Genomic DNA, 23294 nt, shown 5'->3' on the forward strand with positions numbered 1-23294 from the left:
AGAAATAGTTGTAGTGTATATTATCATGAGAGCTTATCAGTTTTAATCACTGATGTCATCCAAGTAACAAAAACCCATCTGGCATAGATGTCATTAGTCATAGACCCCAATTTTACACGTTCAATTTAAAACTATTGATTCATGAGCCTCCAAGCTGAAGGGCTAGAAGAAAAAACCCTCTCCGCTCCTGATCAATGTAGCTTTTTTCAAATGAATGTCCAAGATGAAGTAATACCTAATTATGGTAGTCCTAAAGGTCCTTTTTCAAAAGGCAACTGAAGAAGCTTCTTGGATGAGAAAGGAAAAACAAAGTCCAGTTGCCTTTTGAAAAAAGCACCTTTGGGACAACCATGACCTGGATGACTGAGAATCTCCATAGACCTAATAATTTAAGACTTAAATTATTTTCCTACCGTTTACGTATCAGCCTCCATGGTGTTTGAAAAAATATACTTTGGCCCAGAAGTTAACAGGGTATGCAGCCAATGGCCTCTTTCTTAAATGGTAGATTTTACCCTTGCAGTATATGCTTTGGGCATATTTTAGAGCCGTGATGGCAAATCTATAGCACGCGTGCCACAGGTGGCACACGGAACATATCTGTGGGCATGCGAGCATTGCCCTAGTTCAGCTCCAGCGCGTGTATGTGGACTGGCCAGCTGATTTTTGGGCCTTCCGGGCCCATCAGAAGTTGGGAAACAGGCCGTTTCCAGCCTCCAGAGGGCCTCTGGGGGGTGGGGAAGGCTGTTTTCGCCCTCCCCAGGCTCCAAGAAAGGCTCTTGGGGGAGGACAAAAAATGGGCCTACTAGGCCCACTGTGCCATCACGTGCCAAAAGTGGGGGTCGCATGGGGGGGGGGTCGCACGTGCATTTGTGGGGGGGGCGCATTGAATTATAGGTGTGGGCATGCACGTGCGCGAGCCCCCCACGCGACCTGTTCTTTTGGCACGCGATGGCAAAAAGGTTAGCCATCACTGCCTTAGAGTGACTGAGAGCCAGTATGTAGTGGTTAAGATATTGTGTTCTAGGACTTGCCTTAGGCATGAAAGCCGGCTAGGTGACTTTGGGCTAGTTGCTCTCTCTTTCTCAGCCCAATCCACCTCACAGGGTTGTTGTAGAGAAAATAGGAGTCTTAGGTAGTGCATGCCAGACATGTAGCAAATTTCTACTTATGTCTAGAGTCATTGTAGTTTTCTGCTGAGTCATTGCTTTTTATGTTTGATCATTTTAACTAGGGATATCCAACAAAGTACGATCAAAAGTCACAGTGGTGTCTGTGATGGTGTGTTTGAAACTCCACTATTTTTTATGTGCAGACATTCATGAATCTGATTCCGATTCCAACTATAGTTTGAAGATGATCAATGAGAAGGAATTGCAGGGAGCATAAGAGGAAAGATTAATATGTCTTGCTGGGAAGATACGTTTGCATGAAACTGCAAGGAGGAGGAAGGGAAGGCCGTAACACAAGCTGCGTTGCTATGAGAAAACCAAGGATTAGGTAACCTAGTGTGTGAAAACCTGTCCCATTTGTGGGTCCCAAGTATTAAAAGTATTAAAAATGATCATTTAACATCAGATCAATGTCTGGGTTTGCACACTACTGCATACCCACAAATTAGCAGTTCATAATACTAAAAGCACTAAGCGTCTAGTTAGCAAATAGGATGCATGTTTATTTATTTATTTATAAGAAGTAGTATTATTCCAAGCCCATTAAAATCACCCCGGTTATTTAGCCACCACTTTGCTAAACAAACAATTCTCTCAACACTGTCAAACTATTTACTAAGTCTGCACTACTATTAATCTCATCGTTCCCACCACCCATCTCCTCCCACTTATGACCCATGGCTGTAACTTTGTTGCTTGTATCCTCACGATTTATATTGATATTGTTTCCTGATTGCTTATTTGTACCCTACGACTATCATTAAGCGTTGTACCTTACGATTCTTGATGAACGCATCTTTTCTTTTATGTACACCGAGAGCGTCTGCACCAAGACTAATTCCTTGTGTGTCCAATCACCCTTGGCCAATAAAAAAATTCTATTTTATTCTATTAACTATTCGCACCCTGTCAAAACCGAGACCGCAATTTCCCAGCTTTGAGAGAACGTCGCAGAGTCCTTGTCCCGAATGCTGCCTTCTCTTCCAGGGGGAAAAAAAAAAACTTGCAAGCCAAGAGAGCCTGTGCAGACGAGCCAAATCTCCCCCCATCTTGAAACCCACAAGAAGCCAGGATTGCTGAGAACCAAGCCCGGATGGGGGCAGGACCTAGAACTGGCCTTGGGCGACCCACTTCGTCAAGAAGACCCATCCATGCCAAATATGCTCGACGATCGCCTAACAATGCTCCACTCCCAAGAGTGGAGATTTCCAAACGCCCCCGATCTGCAACTCCTGTAGCGGGGGGAAGAGAGGTCGGAAGAAGACGCCTGCGAGACCTTTTCCTCCTCGGCTCTCACCGGGAAAAGGCGGCAGGCAGAAGGAAGGAAGGAAGGAAGGAAGGAAGGAAGGAAGGAAGGAAGGAAGGAAGGAAGGGGCTGAAAAAAGTGGGGCGCCTTTCCCTTTAAGAGGACGAATTCCCACGATTTGACGTCAGGGTGTTTCTGCACCGCAGCCGGGATCTGATAACCCGTCGGGGAAGGTGGTGGAGGAGAAGGAGGAGGAGGAGGAGGGGGGGGGACCGAGAGAAAGGGCGACCGACCAAGAGAGGGCAAGAAGCATCCCCGCCCGCCCGCCCGCCCAGCAGCTCCCTCACGGCCGTCCACCTCCCGCAGCAACCATGTCCGTGGCGGGCTTGAAGAAGCAGTTCCACAAAGCGACGCAGGTAGGTAAGGGCGTCGGGAAAACCGGGGCTTCTCGAAGGAGATTCCGGGCTGGGTGCAGTGAGAGAGAAAAGAGAGAGAGAGAGAGAGAGATGCGTGTTGACTGACCAGCGGGGCTGGGAAGGAAGAGCCGCGGGGAGAGGAGGGAGCCTCTAGGGGGCGCTGCGCTTTGCCTTCCGCGCCCCGGCTCGATGGGGCTGCTGGTGGTGGTGGTGGAAGGAAAGGGGGCTGCGATGGCCTCATTCCCCCCCCCCCCACTTCTCCTCCCGAGGGAGAAGAAGAACCCGCCAGATGTCGCTTCATTAAAGCGACGGGCTAGGGAAGGAAAGGAGGTTGGGAAGAGGGGCGGCTGGAGAGAGGAAAGGGACGCGCGGTTCTGTGCAGCCTCTTCGGTGCACTTTCTGCAGGAGGCTCCCGTGCAATGTGCACCGTGGCCCCCTTTCTTCCTCCACCCCCCCAAAAAAAACCCATCCCCGGGATTGCAGAAAAGAGAGAGAGAGAGTGAAAGAGAGAGTGAGAGAGAGAGAGAGAGAGAGAGAGAGAAAACGCCTTGACTGCCAGCATTTGGGCCGCCCAAAGCTGCAGCGAAGAGAGAGAGAGAGAGAGAGACACCATCGCGATGAGATTCCCCGGAGGAGAGAGACTCCCCCCCCACTCCCTCCCACTTGCGGGAGGCGGAATAGCAGCGCGCCCGCGGGCGCCCTCTTGCCGGCCGCTTGACCCGCTTTGATGTCCTTTTCCGACCGCTCTTCTTCGAAAAGGATACATGGAGGCTGCAGAGTTCGGTTCTCTGCGGAGACGGACTCGCGCTCTCCTTTGATTCGCTTTTCTGCCTCCCCCCCTTTCCCAACCGACCCTTCCCTGAGGGGGCAGCTTGGCCCTTACAAAGCGCGGGAGATGCGTCTTCATGCCGCCCCCGCTCGGTTGCTTCGCGGAGGGAAAGGGAGGGGGGGGAAAGAAAAGCTAAGTCCGGCGGGCGAGCTGAGGTGATAACGTGGCGGGCTCTGATTAATGGTCCTGCTGCTTTTCTGCTTGGCTCGCCGGGCCTGGCGCTTATGTAAACCTCTTTATCCCGCAGAGTTATCTTCTCTAGGCCTGGATCTTGGTCTCCTCGGATAGAGGAAGAGCTGAGATCATAATCATAATAATTAAGTCCAGGGATGTTATGGATCTTTGAATTCAAATACTACTTTAAAAAAATGGGCAGTGACGGTTAATAATAAATAAATAAATAAATAAACTTTATTGTCATTGTATGTGTATACACAGTACACACATACAACGAAATTTACTTGACACCCTACTTGAAGCTAGGAGCCTCAGACAAGCCTGAGACGTTTTGATTCTTATTATTTTGGCCTGATGGATAATGGGGCAATGAGCTCATTTTTGATAACTAGAACAGTTCCTGAGTAAGAGAAAGATTAGTCTGTCAAACAGGGACCGGACAGAAAAATCCTATTCTTCTCAGTTTGGGGTTGGGAGTGGGGGGGAAGGGTGCTTAAAAATTGACCTTGTCCCATTGATCTGCGTCTGCCGCTGGAGGTGGTTTAAAAATAGATGAAATAATGCGCACAGTGAGCCCTCTGTTGCCATTTTGGAGAGAAAATCTAGGGATTATGTCCCAACGGTCATATTTAGGTTACACAGATGTAAATTCTGCTAATTCCACTGATTGATTTGCAGAACTGCAGAAAGGAGAGTTTGCTTTCTTTTTAATGTTGGCATTTCAAAAAAAAAACCCATTTGGTGATCTTTGCTAAGATGTAACCCAAGGGTAGGAAAACTAAGTAAATTCCATAATTGTGGAAACTTTGACCTAAATTCTATGCACCATAAATACCACTTTTTGGGGGTGAACCATTAAAGAGAGCATAAAGCCTTTTAAAAGCATCTTCTAACTGATCTTAGAGGATGGGTGAGTGACTATAGTTTGTAAAACTTCATGCCCCTGCCTGCACCCTTTGGTGCAATAAGCAGGAGAAATAGACCTGTGCTGACTTAATGGACCTGTCCCTCCTCACACATTTTCTATTTCTAAAAGCATGTTTTTTGGAATTTTTATCAGTTTGAAGACCACACTCAACTCATTTCATACCTCAAAGAGAGTCCTCCAAAGGTTATGACCTGGTATGGCTTGCCTCTGGAATGACATGGGGGCATTGGTGGTGTTAAAAGTTGAAATGGGTACGTTAAGCCTCAATGAGGCCTTCTGATTTGTCCCTTAAACTATTACAGTTTTTCAAAAGGGGCAAAATTTGCTGGCGTTCTATGTTCTGAAACTAAAGGGAATGAAATTGGTCAAATGCATGCATGATGCACTAATTGTGACGTTTTGCTTTATCACTTTTATCTAATCAGTCTTCCGTGAGAGCTGCTAATGAGGTTAAATCTGTCGAGAAGAGAGAAACGATGTTTTGACAGTTTGCTACTGGTTAGGAAAACTAATGTAAATTTTGTATATAAAAAGGTGAGAAAAATTCTCCCTTAGTTAAGCGAATGAATGCCATTAGCATTGATAAGCATTGGATCTGAATCAAACAGATCATCCAGTGACTCTGGTGCCATTTATTCATTTGGATTTGTATGGAAACATAATTCTATCAGTAACAAAAATCCTGTGAGTTGATGCATTTGGTTTATGTGGAGAGGGGATGCCCCTCCTTACAAAGTTTACTATGTCTTATTTACTTCATGTATGTGTGATTATATATCTGCAACATTCATGATGTAAGTAGTATTTAGAGTGAACTATAATCTTATGGCTCTTAATAGGTAAGCATAAATAGTTGTTCTGAAGAAAACTTAACATGGAGTGTATCATTATTTTAAACAGTACTATATTTTTTTTAAAATGGAGTAAACTGCAAAGCTAAGTGCAAAAATCTCAGAAACTGTAGCTCAAATACATTTTTTAATGTATATGCATTTTGTTGTGTTTTACATTGAAATCGGTTCAGTTTCCTTGACATGCTTCTGGCTAGAGCTGAGCAGGTCAGTTTGGTGATTCCTTGTCCTTTGTTCACCTCTTCAGTCGGTTATGACCCTGAAATAGCATAATCTGACAAGTCTAAGGTCCATATATGTTTAGTCTAAGGTCCATATATGTTTCTTGTACCTTCCATTAGCTGCATAAAATAAAAGCTGCCCATTCTTCAAGAATTTTGATATTTAAAAATATATTGTGTCGATATTCTCAATGAATCTTAAATGTTGCCATAAGTACCACATTTTTTTAAACCAATGGTGTAACAAAAAGGAGTTCAGGGCCCAATGAGAAACTCATAATGATTGGCAGATAAATAATTGGGAAGTACTTTCTGATTTCCTGCCTGAGCAGAGAGTTGGATTAGAAAACCTCCAAGGTTCCTTCCAACTCTGTTATTCTGCTAAACCATGATCCCAGGGTTAAGCAATCAGTTTCTAATTCTCCTTGTTTTCAGCAGTACGTTAGCTCAGTTCCCCTCCAACTGAAGAGGCTCAGAACACCAACAGAACATGAGTAGTTCAGGACTCATATTGGACATGATCATAAAATAGCTCCATTGCAGCAGTTCACTGCAGAGGTGGTATTAGTCCTCTCCATTACATAAGCAATATTAGGTAGGATGAAAAATGGAAAAGTGTGATGGGAAGTAGCTTTTGATGTAACTTAAAAGTTATTTTTCCTGCATGCTTGGGGAAAAAAAGTTTCCAGAAGTCTGTGCTGTGCTTTCTATCTTTTTTAATATAATTTTTATGAACTTTTTTTTAAAAAAAAGATAAAAAACTAATACAAACTAATATGAGAAAAAAAGAAATTAAAGAGAAAGCTAAAAGTGCAAGAAAATGGGAGAAAGTAAAGACAAAGTAGAAAAGAGAGGAAAAAGATACAAATAAGTAGCTTCCACTCTTCTTTATATCACTTATAAGTACAAATATAAATTTAGCTCTTACTCTGTGGTTACATCATTTTTAATAAATTCTCTTTAATATTATAATGTAGTGGAAAATTTTAGTCCTTTCAGCCACATATTTTCCCATTGTTCCATCTGTATATTATAACCAAAAATTTTGCCCACTTTATTATACATTCTTTCACTTCTTCCATTTCATATTTTGATAAAAGTTTATACATTTTAGCAATTATACACTCATCATTTGTGTACAATTATGTTTCAAATTCAGTCTTACAATGTTCAAAACCGTAAATTCTTTTATATACTTCAAATATTTCTAATAATAGTAAATAAGAGAATAAGAGTGTTTGTGTTTCTTGTCTACAAAACGCTTCGTGTGTTGTGTGCTTTGGAAACAGAAAGGTGATTTCGGGCACAACCTGTACTTGTAGCTATTTCACATTCTCAGTATGGCACATCTAATATAATGATCTCTTTAGACCCACAACAACCTTCACTTTTATCATACCACAAATATCCATGCCACCCAAATCTCAGATCATGTGCTTCTTATTCCAAAAGCCTTCTATTTCTCAGCAACCCTACAGTTTCATCCAAACCAAACAGCAAGCTACAAAATACAGTTTTAAATCAGGTAAACACAAACTTCCTCTTTTGCATCTTATAACACCTTATCAATAAAGAAGAATATTTGTAGCTCAGGGTTGAAATGAGGGTCCTTCTTTGTTTTCCTCTCTGAGCTTGGTTGCTATCTTGTAGACGTTCCATTACCTAAATTAGGTAATATCATCAGTGCAAATCTACTGACTAATACTAGTTTGGATAATGAAACATCTGCAGGAAAACAATCAAGCTCAGAGGGCACCAAGGACTCCTCATTACACCTTATATTTAATTTGTGCTTTTTTTCCCCCTGCCACAACAGTTTAGATATGCCACTGTTCAAATGGTACATCAGTTGCCAAAATATTATCCGAAACAAAAATCTCATTTTAGGAAAGACATTTTTTAATCACAGTAATTCTCCTCAGCAGTGTCCATTGTAATTTTTCTCCCATCTTAACAGATCGTTTTAAACTTCATTCCATGCCTTAACATACTTGTTTTGAAATTACATGCAATCAGGGTGGATTTGATGTAAATCGAGTCGATTTAAATCATGATTTGAATCACTAGTAAAAAGATTTGATTTAAATCAACTTGATTTAAATCATAATTTTTAAAGAGCAACTGTCATCTCTGCTACTCCTTTGACCCATTGTTGACTCACCGATAGTCCCAGTGTTGCAGAATATACAGCCTCATGCTACATAACTAAGCTCCATTTCATGCTGAATAAACTAAATTATTTATGTATCTTAAATAGAAAACTATCTTACGATAGATTTTTACCCCAAAAGTTTTTTATTAAAATAAATTCGATAAAAATCAAAAAAATCCAATTTAAATCAAAAAAATCCAATTTAAATTAAAAATATCTGATTTTTTTGATTTTTTAAAAAAAATCATTGATTTTTATCCACCCTGCATGCAATTCATATTTGACATAGAGATACCAAGCTGTTACCTTCTCAGTTTTAAAACTTATTTTATTCATTAATTCTATTCCATCTTCTATTTTCACATTTTTTGTTAATATTCTCATCTTTTTTTTATCTTGAAACCTGCTAATGCTAATGGACCAAATTGATTTAATTTGCATACTAATATTTCATTTCCCTTTAAAGGATCTGACGGAGTCACCTGCAACAACCCTTAACTTTAAAAAACAACTTTAATTTTTTTCCCAGTCTTTATTTCCACAATCATTTCATCTTTTATCTGTATTCAGTACTTCAAGGAACAAAATAAGAGGGGGGGGGGGCGGCAGTGGTTATTTTTGTCTTGTTCCTTTTTGTATCTCGTAGAATATTGTTAGATCTCCATTAAAAATTATTTGTTCTTTTTGTGATGTATAAATCGACCTTACCTATTTTCTAAGTTTCCTCTGAAATTTGTATCTTCCAAAACGCTGAACAAGAAATCCTATTCATATTGTCAAAAGACTTATCTGCATCTAAGAAGATCAATGCAGCGTGCTCCAAATATTCAAAAATATTCAACGTATTTCTAACATTGTCCTTTAAACTGTATTTTAGGTAAAAAAACAACAACAGATGTTGATGAATACATTCTTGCAAAATTGTTTTCAGTCTAGGTTCTTTTGTTGTTGTTCCTGTTGAAATAATTATTTAGGCAATTTTTTGTAAATTGAATATCTGCAGAGAGAGAATAGCTTTTCCATTAGCCAACAGTAGATTCTTGTTAGTATTCATACTAGAGGGAATTATAATGGCATTTATCTAAGAATGTTTGACAGAATTAGTTAATGTATTCTCACCCCACCATCATCATGTTCATATTTGTTGGAAGAAATGAACATATACTTCATTTTCTTTTTCCAAGCAGTATAATGCCAAAAGGTGTTTTAACCCTCTGAATATGCCACTGAAGATGTGAAGCTAAATTAACTTAATTGCAAATAGATACAACAGGAACTCTTACATGAGTTCATGTTTTGGGTGAACTCAAATCACGTGCCCTGTAAAATGTGAACTGACTTTGTACATATCCTCAAAACAAAAATAGATTACTAGCTAATATTATTTGAGGGGATAAATACAGGTAGTCCTTAACTTACAACAGTTCATTTAGTGACCGTTCAAAGTTACAATGACACTGAAAAAAAGTGACATGACAATTTTTCACATTTACGAGTACTGTAGCATCCCTATGGTCACATGATCATAATTCAAACACTTGGCAACTTACTATTTATTACAGCTGCTGTGTTCTGGGGTAATGTGATCACCATTTGAAAACTTCCAACAAGCAAAATCAATGGGAAAGCCAGATTCACTGTAGAGCAGGGGTGGGCAACTTTGGCCCTTTTACAACCTGTGGACTTCAACTCCCAGAATTCCTGAGATAGCCAAGTTGTCTCAGGAATTCTAGGAGTTGAAGTCCACAGATTGTAAAAGGGCCACAGTTGCCAACCCCTGCTCCACAGTCATGTTACTAACAACTGCAGGTCTTTACTTAACAACTGTGGCAAGAGACATTGTAAAATGGGGCAAAACTCAGTTAACAAATGTTTTGTTAACAGAAATTTTGGGTTTGATTGTGGTCATAAGTAGAGGACTACTTGTCCAGCTGTATTATTTTGGCTAATGGAAAACTATCCTTTTTGGTTATATTGCTATATGAAATAGATGAAATTTCACTAGATAGGATTCTGAGATAACACTGGATAAATATTTCAGTAATATTTATTACTGAAAGTAAGTAAAAAGCTATCATGCAGGTTTATATGTGTCACTTCTGTTCCTGGTTTCTTGAATAGCATGTTTTTATTCCCATGGTTGAAAAGTCTTTTTCTGTGGACATAGCTGAGTTAGAAATCTGACAGGTGTTACTGATGTACCTGTTTTCCTCCTCCTCTTTTTTCTTTGCTTTTTCTGCTGATAAAGGAACAAGTTACAGGTTAAGATTAATCCCTTACATTTTGAGGGAAGCTTAAAATGTCCCTACTGGGAATAAGGGTAATTCACTTCCTAATGAGTAAGATTTAAAGGCTGTAAACCAATTTATTAAGTGCTGAATTTACAGTTGAGATGAAAAGGTTTTGAGATTTACACAGCGGTGAAGTGTTGAAGTTAATGGAGTTGCTTTAGATGGTTGAAGAAAATTATGGGACAAAATGTGGAATTTCTCCAAAGGTCCTGAAGATGAAGTGCACAGACTAAAACTGTTGTCCTTAATCATTATCTCATGTGGTGATAAAGGTTACTGGGATGACTTTACATCAAACCTAACTAGCATGGCCAGTAGTAAGGAATGATGAAGTTGCAGTCTTAACAACAATGGAAGGTCACATTCTGTCCATTTCTGGTGTAGTAAGAACACATGCTTCACTTTAGCTGATTAATGTTTCTCTGATTATTTGACTTTTTCACTTAATTGGTATCTCCCAACTGTAACCAATTGATAACCCTTCTATGTCATTTTCAGATAACAGTTCTTTCAAAGCATTCTCCATGTTAGAATAGTCATCTTTGGAATGGAAATGTTAAGACTAACATGGCTTACTTCAGAATGTCACACGAAAAATCAATCTACATCTAAACCATCTAAACAGGGGATCCTACTGCTAATTTATTTTGATGTTCAAATTAGATGCAACACAAAGATTGTGTCTATTTGGAGGGGGCTGTAATTTTATTTTTGTGAAATGCATTTCTGTAGCAAAAAAGATGGAAGGAAATCTTTCTGACAATGTTTAAATACGAATAAATATGAGGGTTGTCAAACTGGTGGCCCGTGGGCCGGATGCGTCACGTGCAGACCACGCCCACCCCAACTCTGCTAATGGGAAAAAGGTCACATGACAGCAACATGATGCGGTGAGTTTGACACCCATGCCCTGGCCTAGACAAAGAGTGGACAGTCTGTGGAGGTCATAAGTGACTGCCAGAGCTTCCAAATTGCTGGCTTGAAATTCAATACTTTTTTGGGGGTTTTAAGGGTTGGGATGAAATTGTTTGGCTTGTAGAGGTCTTAAGTTTCCATTTGCATTTATAACCACCTAGAAACCTGGGGGGAAATGGGTCACCCTTTTCTGGTATCATTATCAGAAGCTTCAGATGGTCTCCTGCAGCCATCTGGAGGGTTAGATGAAGTGAGGACCCAAATCCTTCAAACATTGCCTGCCCCTGATCTATATCCATAATTTGATTTATATCCATAAATAATGGATGAGTATGATTTATATACACAAATAATTACCAAACCATCTGGTAAAGTCAAGGTTTTTTAAAGGTTAATATTGATATGCATGCATACATTAAAACATATAAATGTAACATCTTTCTGCTTGTCAGCTAATACCATTGTGTACTGAAAATTGGTTTCTATTGAAAATGTCTACTATTCTTCATCAATCCATTTGCAATTTCATATTCTCTGTTAAAAAAATTCCGCTGGATTAAAATCTACAGAATTTTAAGAAAGGCCTTGTATATACACTGTCATCACTTATAAATCCATATATGCAACATTGATATATGTTAATAGATTTTTCTTCCTGCACTGCCTATTTGTCTTCAGGATTTCTGCCTTTGGTGTGATTTTCCATCAGTACAGTATCTTGGTTTATTTTAATGTTTTGTGTGATGATGCAAATCAATCATGTAATAACAAACTTTATTACTAATCCCCTAGGTTTTAGAGTCATGAAATTCAAAACATAGGTTGGAGTTTACTGTGGATTTCATTGCATTCTATTCTGAGCAATGAAATTCAAGATGATTATTTTTGCTAACAAATTTTAAAGGGACTTGAACTAATTTGTATCTATTTTGGCATACTTTTCCACTCAAGGCTATGGCACGCGAGTTCTATTTCATATCACGAAAGCAAAAAAGTTATACTTGCTTGTTTCCTTGTGGCTTAGCTCTGCAAGAACTGTTCTGTGAATCTTATTGTAGGTTTAAGCATTGAGTCAGATTTGACTAGTTTTTGAATGATAGATGGGTTCATTTCCACAATTCCAGACTAAACCCCTCAACCTGATCAAGGGCTCCCTGCTATGTCTGAATAGTTCCATACAAAATATATATTTCCCCTTAAATCTTGTTAAATTCAGGCATCTGTTGGTGAACAGCTTCTGTCACAAGTCTCTGATAGTTCCCTGCTTCACTCCCAAGTAAATTCATATTGTTGGAGAACCTGGAAATAAGGGAAAAAATACAAGGCCTTCCAGACTTCCCTTTATCCAGATGAGCACATGTAGAGGTATCACTTCCAGTTAATGAACATAGGAATTTTTTTTTGTAACTCTTAGCAATTTAGTGAATGGGACATAGAACAACAATACTGATCTTTCATTAAATATAGGGAGATTCAAGTTGGCTAAAAATAAGCATTTCTTCACTTAAGGCATAGTTTTATCTGTGACATTTATTGCCCTTAAATGAGATTTGATAGCTATCCATTTAAATAGTTTGAGAAGGATTAATTAATTTCTAATTAATTCATGGAGATTAATTTATTAATGGTTAATTATATCTCAAAGCGAATGGCAAGTCTTGGAATTGTAGGAATTGGCAGAGGAGAAGAATTCATATTTATGAATTCCTTCAACGCTTTTGGTTGCCCCTCTAAAATACACTGATTGGGCTGATCCAGCTGATATCTGCTTATTTAGTATGGTTGCTAAATTAAATAAAAATCATTTCTGAATTTTCTGTGACTGGAGAGCACCAGAAACACCTGTTGTATTAAGTTTAGAAAAACTGAGCCCAACACTGTACAAATGGCAGGGAAACTGTAAAGTTGTAGAAAGATGTTGAAAGTTGCTTACTCAGCTTTGGAATCTGTGAGTATGTGTGTCTGTGCACACACACACAGTGTAATGTGTTGAATTTGGGAGTTCAAATTACTCTAATAATAGTTGGTCTCTTCCATATCAGCTTTTCGTAGGGTCTGTTTCGTGCTATAGTTTTTCTACTTTTGTCATTAAATTGTGTGAAAACTGCCTAGAGAAACATATTTTAATTTTCCACAGGATTACAGTTTATAATCAAAAGTACAAAGCTTCTTAACCTTTCAGTCTCTGCCAATCCTGTGTTTAAACTTTGAGTATGACACAAATACTTCTCCATCTGACATGCTGGAAAATGCCTGAAAACCCTAGCCAGTTTTCTATGAAATTGAACAGGTTTTTGAGCATTTTGCAAAGTGCATGATTCTGTAGAATATGAAAAAGGGAAATCTGCATATGCCAGAGTTTGTAAAGGTTTCTGCTCTAAGGACTACATTTGTCTTGGTAGAAATTGTGTTTTATATTTCCTTAGTAACTAAACTAATGCAAGCATCCAAACTAATAATCTCCTTGTTTGTTTGTCCCTTTCAAACATGGGAGTTACTGAAATATTTAACATGAGTGCATGGATTCACATGGATGAAATATTTAACATGGGTGCATGGATTCACATGGGTGAAATATTTAACATGGGTGCAGGATTCACATGGGTGAAATATTTAACATGGATGCATGGATTCACATTGAAGTACTACCACTTCTGTTTTCATGCAGAGATAAGTTCCAACACTGTTATTTGCCATACAAAAGTTAACACATAGTGAATTAGAATTATGGGATCCATATTGGTTAAATTGAGTGTTCATTAATGGATGAGTCATTCTATATTGTCAATCTATTCTTGAGTTTCTAACCTTGTGCTAATATGGTGGCCTCTAAATCATGATTTATGGCTATAGGCAGACTTACATATATATGAATTTGAAATTTACTGTTGTCTATGATACATTGGGTTACTTAAAAAAATATTAAAGTAATGAAAGTTTAGTACATTGTACATACCCAGCTACCCAGAAAGCTGATTCCTTTGACTTTTCAGAGAAATCTGAAAAATGATAAATGTGCTATGGGATTAGTTATTATCTGATGCCTGTTTATTCAGATTACTATTCAGCAAAAAGAAATTTCAAATATTCTTTTAACTTACCTATTAAGTATATATTTATATTAAAATAAACCAACATTTTGCATATCAAGTGTGTGTGTGGGGAAATTATGCCCCCAATTAAGCTCAGTCCATTCATTTAACTCCATTGTTTTGAGGATTTCATGAAAGTGGTTGATTTGGGCCAGGCTACATTATATTTGTTCCTTTCACTGAAGGTGCTTTTTCAGAAGGCAACTGAACTTGGTCTTTTGCTTAAAGAGGTTTTGCTTCTCATCCAAGAAGCTTCTTCAGTTTGGACTGAACGGTGGAGAACAGAAGTGAAACGTCTTCAAGCAAAAGACAAAGTCCAATATCCTTTTGAAAAGCACCTTTGGGACAACTTTGACCTGGATGACTAAGAACCTCCATAGACATTCCTCTCACTGAGGATTTTAACCACACAGATTCTTGAGACACTACTTCCCCTGCTCAAAACAAAACAAGAAATTGAATGAAGAAATTGACACCATTCAGTATGGAACAGATTACAGATCAATTTCTAAAGCTCTTAGAAATCTTGGGTTCGTCCAGTCTACTGTCAGAGACATAGGCTTTTGGATGGCAACAATTATGGAGAACAGAACCCTGTATAAAGTAGCTAGAACCCAAGGGCATATCTGCCTTTTGAATAATGCTTGAATCCTCAGGGTTTTATCTGCCTCTTGCAGCCTGTGGGGTTAGATGCCTCAGCAGCTCTCTTTTTTCAGAGCAGAAGTCACATACGGAAATTGCTGTTCCATAATTTCCCATGAAACCGTGAATTGTGTTTGACAAATGTGCAGTTATTCCTTTTTCATATTTGGGATTTACATTACTGTGTTGCCTTTAGAGTTGGCAGCCATTATCTATGCAGCACTTCCCTTTGCATTTATTTGGTCCTAAATATTACGGCTCTGAGAATTTGTTTTTCCTCTCTTGATAAGCTGTTTGCTTTTCCCTCTACTGTTTGGGGCGACTTCCCCCCAACACCAGCCTCCATGCCATGTGTCTGGAGACAGACTGAATGCTGGAATCCAATTAAAACTTCCCTGTGGGCCTCTCACATTCCCTGTCCCTCTTTTTTGCAAACCTGTAGAGTTAACAAGCAGTAGAATGATGCTGCACACTCTGCTCCCACAGCTCAGAGTATGATTATTTATTGAGTGCTTCCAGCCTGCATGATGAATACATTATTCTCCGACAAAGAAGGCAGCCTAATTTAAAATGGATAGTTGATAATGATATTGAATTTTTTAAATGGCAGGTTGGCATACCAGCAGTTGCCTCTCATTAAAAGCATCAGGCAGTGGGAGAATGTTACGATAAAACTACCACAGTGTGATTTTTTTTTCCTGATATTTTCTTGCCATGCTACAATTTACGGTTATTCTACAATTCTGTTGTAATTCAGGTGCATTTAGCTTTTGTGGCTGTTTTCAAAATATATGGGTATGGTACATTTGCTATTATTTAAAATACATTGTAAATATAGTGACAAATGATTGCAAATTGGTACATTGGAAGCAGTCTATTCTGAGTAGTAAATAAACATAAGTCTATTAGATAAGGCAACTATTTCAAAGCAATTAACACTAGTAAGCTCACATTTAATGATACATTTGATGAAGTAAATGTAACAGCCATTCTAGATCAAATCCTGCAGACCCAATGTCATTGGATGTAATATTTTACAATGAAGAGGATTTATTCCAGAAGCAGAATTAACTTTTTCAGCTGAGTTGAATTTCTGGGAACCATAATGCAATAGTTTTCAGAGTCAGCATGTCAATTCTTTGCAATATTAAGGAACAATTCAAAATTCTGTCCCCCTCTCTATTCTGTCTTTTCAATCTAATTTATGAATGTTTCCCAAATCCCAGCATGATGTATATCTGTCTCATTATTACCACCCCTGTTGCTTTCGCTTTTGTTCTATATTTAGAACTGAGGAAGCATTAATAAATAGGAAGTTATTTTAAGCAGGCACAAAACTGCTTCCATTCTGGTTTCAGTCTTTAAAAATCAATTTCCAATCAAGATGTGTAGCCGCTGCTTTTGAGATTACAAAAGGTTATTTAGCATTAAACAAAACCTCCTGAGATTAAGATATAGTCAGAAGCTGAAAATCAAGAATCAATTGGTTAAGTACCCAGACGTAATCCAAAGGATACTGGTTGTAGTATTCAGGATCCCAGGGAAGGGAGCTGTGAGAATACAGGCAGTCCTCAATTTATGACCACAATTGCGACTGGAATTTCTGTTGCTAAGGAAAACAGTTAAGTGAGTCACATCTGATTTTACTACTTCTTTGCCACAGCCATTAAATCAAATTACTGCAGTTGTTAAGTGAATCACAAGTTAAATCAATCATAAATTAAATCAATCTGGCTTCCCCTATTGACTTTGCTTGTTGAAAGCCAGCCGGGAAGATACAAATGCTCTCACATGACCTGGAATGTTGCAGCCATTGTAAATACATGCTGGTTGCCAAATGCCCAATTTTTAATCATATGATTGTAGGGATGCTGCAAGAGTCATAAGTGTGAGGACCAGTTGTAAGTAACTTTTCTCAGTGCCATTGTAACTTCATAGTCATTAAATGAATGGTTATAAGTCAAGGATTTACCTAGAAGAAAAGCAAATGAAGTAGGGAACATTGAGAGGAGAGAACGGGTGAAATGATCCCGGTTTGGACCAGATTGCCCGATCCGGTAGCGATGGAGGCGGGTGGTTCGGAGAACCGGTAGCAAAAATCCCTGCCCCCCCCATGCCCAGCTGAGCCACACAATCATCAGGGCTTTTTTTTAATTTTTAAAAGCATTTTTTCTACAACCTCTTCGGCCAAAAAATGCTTTTAAAAGTAAAAAAAAGAGCCTCTGATGATCGCACGGCTCAGCTGGGATCATCAAAGGCTTTTAAAAGAAAAAAAATCCTTTTTTTTAAATGCCTTTGACGATCCAAACTGAGTTGCCTGATTGGCAGAGGCTTTTTAAAAAGCCTTTGCCAAAGAGGTTGTAGAAAAAATGGTTTTAAAAGTAAAAAAAAAAAAAAATTGGCCACGCCAACCCAGTCACATTACCCCCACCCCCAAGCCATGCCCACAGAACCTGTAGTAACAAATTTTAGATTTCACCACTGGGAGAGAAGTACGGTAAATTAAAAAATATCCAGGAATAAAGCCAAAAGTACAGGGGTATAATAATGAGAAAAATGTGCATCATATTAGGAGGCATTCATAGGCTGGATTGAAAAGCTAGAAGGTAGGAAGGTCATTCCAGTTAAGCAATCCGGCTGCTAAATAATTAAGTGCATGGAACCAGTCTTCAGAATACAGTAGATTTCTGAAGGGTGAGAAATTGCCGGATCCATCCAATATGACTTTTTGATTAAGGGAAACATAGCTTGAAGCAGTTTTGAAGAACCTGAACGTGATTATTTTAAACCTTTATATTTAAAATGGAAAACCTTTGGGAGTGTGTATCATCAATGTTGCATAATACGGTAGAAACTGCATTAATAACTGCAGCAGAGCTACCAAAATTCAATTCAATAGACTAAACTAAAAACCACAGTCTCAAATGCCACAGTTTACACAAAACATTTGGTAATTGTGCAATCATGATGGACATCACTAGATCACAGGTATACCTTCATTACAATATGTGATAACTGAGAAGTTAAGGATAATCACAAGCTTTTCTCAATGAAATAGACAAATTTATCCAGGTAAACAATAGAAGTATTAGACCAATGTTGGTTTGCCCTGGTGAAGCATTTCATTCTCCATTGCATCTATCACTTCTTACCTTTAATATAAAATGATATGCTACATGCCCACACCTGTTAATCTGAAATGAACTATCTTTATTTGTTAAATTGTGTCATTTCCTAGCCATAAAAGTCTGTTTTAAAAACATTCCAACTTCCATAATTCCATGTTATGTCAGCTTGCACCTCCAATAAATACAACAACAACAACAACAAAAGCCCTTGAAAACTAACACTTTAAAAACAATGTCTTAATGGAATGACATGAATACAGAGCTTCACCACTACAGATTTTATTTATTTATGAAATTTGTATAACCGCACATCTCACCAAAAGTGATTCTGGGCAGTGTTCATCGCATAAAAACCACAAATCTAAAAACAACAGCTGTAAAAAATAAAATAAAAATCTACATTAAGAAATAAATAATATAACAAACAAATACACCAGTATATTTGTTAGTAAAGTATTTAGTAAATCATCTATATTTATAACAGAGGAAGCAATAGCAGCTGTAATTACAAAGGAATTGATTGTAAAATATGCTATTCCAATGCTTAATTTAGTATCCATTCTTATAAAAATATCTGAGAGAAACTGTCTGATCCATGGTTTTTTATTATTTAAGTGCCCTCAAATCATTGTTAACTCTTAACAATCACAAAGATAGATTTTCTCTGTGTTGATCTGTCCTTAACCCTGGTCCTTCAGCAATTCAAAATGCTGCTGCTGCAATTGATTTTATCCATCTTGCAGCTGCTAAAGCTCTTCATCTTTTTCCTTCCACCTTTCCCAGCATTAAAGCCTTTTCCAGAAAAGTGTGCCTTCACATAATATTTCAAATATACTGATTCATAGTAAATTGACCTATTTTTGAAAGGTTGAGTTTGCTAAAAGGCCCTATCCCCCCATATAACATGGTTCCAGCACTATGGTAATTGTGTAGTTCAGTAAATAGGCATATAGAATCATTATCAATTGTGTGCATTAAGGCTGTACATACACAATCTAGAGTCACATATGTGAGATGGGTAGCTATTTAAATTTATGCTGTTTAGTTTTGGAAGCAGAAGCAAAAAAGTGAATCTACGTATGCTATGAGGTTGTAGAATTGTTATCAGCCTGCGTCGATCAGCACCATGGACAGTGGTCGGCATAGATTTTTCTTTTTGCTTCGTGCCTAGTAATCAGTCTGATGACTGCAGGGACAAGTCTGTGCAGTTTTCTAGGCAGTATTTTCAGAAGTGATTCTGCCTAAAGCTAAGACAGGAAGATTGGACAAAAATCACCTCTTAGTTCAGTGTCTAAACCAGGACTAGAAGCCAAGCTTCCTCCTTCTAGTCCACAGTGCTTTAACCACTAGACGGAACTGGCTCGAATATGTTAAAAATGGAGCTTGGAAACAGTTACAGAAGATAATGTTTCTCTTACTTGCTAATGCAACACAATACGGAATGATGTCTATGTATACACCTGTTGGTTGGCTGAATGAATAAACAGATGGCATTTGTAACCAAAGCAAGGGCTGCATGTTATGATAAATGCGATAGATTCTGTTGCTTGTTACACTAAAAGCATAAATTAAGGAAATCACATATGCAGATTTAAAATGCATCTGGGAAATGCTTGCATTCTACAAACTGTGCCTACTGCATTTATATCCAAAATGTTGTTTCTGCAGCAGTACCTACTTAGCAGCTCATATATCCAAAGGCAACTTATAAAAACTTCAAAAGGACATAAGTAGTAAGCGTGCTTAAATGATGCTAAACTTTTCCCTGCTGTTTTACATTTAGTTTTGAATGTATGCATAAATACAACTTAGCCATGTTATCAACTTGCCTTCTTTTCCCTCAAAATCTTCCTAAGTCCTAACATCTGAAAGGTGCCTTTGAGTATTCCTCTTCAAACATACATGTTTCAGGCTTTTAGCATTCAAAATTGGAGTACTATGGGCTTGTCTCTTAATCAATTTCTTCAACTTGATACTATATGATGTGTTGGACTTCAGTTCCTATAACCTCTAGGTAGCTAGCATAGGAAGGCAATTTTATTTTAAAATCTTTGGGTTCTCTTTATTTATAATATGAAGGGGTAGGTTTGTATGGTCCAAAATGGAAGCTATTAATTAATCTTAAATTGCATGGTATTTTTTTTTCCAGCTCTTCAAGTGACAGTGTAGATTATTCTTCCCAGTCCACCTCCGGATTTTGTATTTGACGATTACTAGTAGTAAATCTATTTCCTCCAACAATTATAGTTTTCAGTTGTCTTTGCTTTCTCTTTCCTCTGTTTAACAGAATAATGGTGTGCTTCTTTGCAGGGGAATTATACAAGATTAACCTTCCAGCTTGGACTCAAGAGAAAATATATCCAATGAGTGTACGTGACAAGTTTGGGATGTGTATCTCTACAGTCAATTACAAGACTGAAGGTGACACATCACAGCAGTGTTAATTAATTAATGAAGTTGTGCCAAAATAGAAAGGAAGGCTGTTGTTTGTCCCTAATCCTTCAGGGATAGATAAAAGTTGAAATTATCCAGATGAATATGAACAAAAAAAATTGACTGCGTACAGTGTTATCATGTGTTACGTTAGATTAATCCAGTAACCTCCAGAAAGTTGTTACATAAATGAAGTGGGACTGTCCCAACAAAAGCTTTAACATTCTCTTAAATCTCACTGAGTTTAACTGGAGAACTAGGGCACAAATGTTGCACAAAACAAATGGTGCATAAATATAAATCCTCCTAGTTTAGATCTTTTTCGGAGTTTCCCCCAGTTCTCCAAAGCAGATTTTTTTAGCAAAGGGAAAGCAAAGTTCTTTTAACAGCCTGTGGAAGCTTAGTCTAAGCAACACTAAGAGAGTCTCCCTTTTGTCCCCTACTCTTCTTGTGAGGGAGGTTGGGATGACAGACAACTCCAAATCATCCAATCAGCTCAGCAAATGAGTGGAAACTTGACAGTAGGTCCTCCATGTTTCCACTGATCCTCTACATCAGTGCATTTTCATACATTCAGTTAATTTCTGATGCAGATTCCTGAAATGCTGAACTCTGGTGTACATCTAGAGCTTCAGAAATTTGTGTGTGATGGTGATAGGCAGGAGTGTATCTCTGTTGCAGTCTGAGTCTAGGGCAGCTTTTTGTTTCTGCTCCTCCCACTAAATCCTCTCTCTAACATAATTTTAATCAATTTTTAAATTTCATCATTGAGTTTCATGGGATTCTATCATAGTTTACTTGGGTGTTAATACCACCAAGTCTTTACATATTTCATATTAGTACCACAATTTATTTATTTGTTTGTGTGTTTGTGTGTGTGTGTGTTTGTATGTATATATAAGCAGTATTGTTTAGGGATGAGTCTGTGATATAATCCCTCTCTCTTTCTCTCTCTCTCCCCTACCCCCATGTGTGTAAAAGAGTTCATTCTCTATCTAATTGGAAAGAATTAGATGCATCAGTCTTTTGAAGCAGGCATGAACAATTTTGTCCAAACCAAGTTGGCCTTTCAGCAGTGTATCAGAGGCTGCCTCTAAGAAGTGGGGTGGGGGTGGGCAGGATAACATTAAATTAGAACATCTCCAATTTACATTTAAATTGAATTAAATAGATAGGATTATTACTCTCCACTCAGGAAATGAATAATTTTTTTCTCACCACCTGAAAAAGTTCTTTAATAATGACGTTTGCTAGTCTTTGGAAGCTGTACAGCTGTAAATTCTGTGTCTTTGTTTAAAAGCCAATAGTCGTTACTGTGGTTTCAGCATCAACTGACAGCATAATTTTCCATGTACCCAAGCCACATCTTGACAACTTTATAATTGCCTCCAGACTACCATGGTTAACATTTTTTAGCATTTAATCTCTAACCAGCACATTAGACTCTTTTAAATGTGCCACATCTTTCTGAGAATTTCTCTTGAGGTGGAGGAAGTATGTGGGTCTGCAGAAGGTAAAGAATATTCTGTGTTTATGATGGGTTATTCTAGATTAAAAAAAATATGTGTAAGTATTAAAATGCACTTACATTAAGGAATCGAAGAAATGAATTTTTGGATAGTCACTCATGCCCAAATCACCTCAAGAATGGATTATTGCAATATGTCCTATGTGGGGTTCCCCTTGAAAACCCTGAGAACCTATAGTTGGTCCAGAAATGCAGTGGTGCAAGTAGTAACGGGCACCATAATTTTGCAAGCTGCACTGGTTCCCATTTAGCTTCTTGGTGCAATTCAAGATGCAGGTTAACACTTTTAAAGCCCTTTGTGGCATAGTAATGACAGCCATCTCTGATAATTTTTACACATATTGGTAAAATCTGGCAGAGTGGGCGTTTTTTCCTTTCAATTAAACAGTGTCATCTAGTGGGAATTGGCAGTGTGCCTTCTTTATAGTGGTGCTTGCTTCTGGATTCGTATCCCTTCTCAGACTTATATAAGGCATTCATCCTGCTGATGTTCCAGAAGGCACTGAAAACTTGGTTATTTTCTCTGACCAAAAAGTAGGATGCTGGTATGCTTCTGCAAGATTTAGGTTAGCTTCTTAGGGTTTCTTATTTGGGGGTTTGTCTTTGTTCTTTTACTTTGTTCTTCTGGCTTTTAATGGTATAAAGCACTCAGAAGGTCACTGAGAGGTCAAACAGTCAAAGGTGCAATTCATGAACTCTGAATTGAACTTCACTATAGCTAGAAATTCTACAGAATTTTGAAAAATAATGGTTCTATTTCAAAGGGAAGGCATTGCCTATTTAATTCTTAAGGCACACATATTTCATGAAACTCCTTTTAAGTTGTTTTTAATATTTTTTAATATTAAAAATATTTAATAATATTAAAATATTGAAAATATTGACAATGTTGATTCCATTTGTTTATTATGATGTCTCTGAAGAGTTCTTACTCTAGTTCTGAAGTTCTTACTGTAACATAGACTTCAGTTGGGTTGCCTTGTGACGAGGCAGAACTAGAAGCAAACACTAAGCCCTTCCTTCTGCCTGTCATCGTATGAATAATTAAAATAACCTAACATATCACAGGCTATAAATAAAACAACGACATTGTATGTGATCTGTTAGATGCAAGAAAATAGGTCATTAAAATAAGCTATTCTCACTCTTGGAAGGAAAAATATTCTGGTATCCCTTTGACTAATTAGTTTGAGTGTGAATATTATAGGTGAATAGGATGCTGTAAAATGCTGACATTTGCCATTTTGTTAATATCATTTGCCCTTTTAAATTT

General features: G+C 38.0%; 1 protein-coding gene across 2 annotated transcripts in view; it reads left to right on the plus strand.

Moving 5' to 3' along the window:
• Window positions 1-2092: 2092 nt before the first annotated feature.
• Window positions 2093-23294, plus strand: part of SH3GL2 (SH3 domain containing GRB2 like 2, endophilin A1) — a 92751-nt gene continuing 71549 nt past the window's right edge. Inside the window, exon 1 of one of the 2 annotated variants that reach the window (XM_087886304.1) lies at window positions 2093-2838. Coding sequence is in view for 1 of the 2 variants with exons in the window: in XM_060690451.2 (XP_060546434.1) it covers window positions 2790-2834 (45 nt within the window). In the remaining variant the exon portion in view is untranslated. The remainder of the gene's footprint in view (window positions 2839-23294) is intronic. The other variant, XM_060690451.2, reaches the window with a different exon arrangement.

Source organism: Pantherophis guttatus, chromosome 2 (genome assembly GCF_059756535.1).
Source record: "Pantherophis guttatus breed Tessera chromosome 2, ASM5975653v1, whole genome shotgun sequence".
Lineage (NCBI taxonomy): Eukaryota > Metazoa > Chordata > Lepidosauria > Squamata > Colubridae > Pantherophis > Pantherophis guttatus.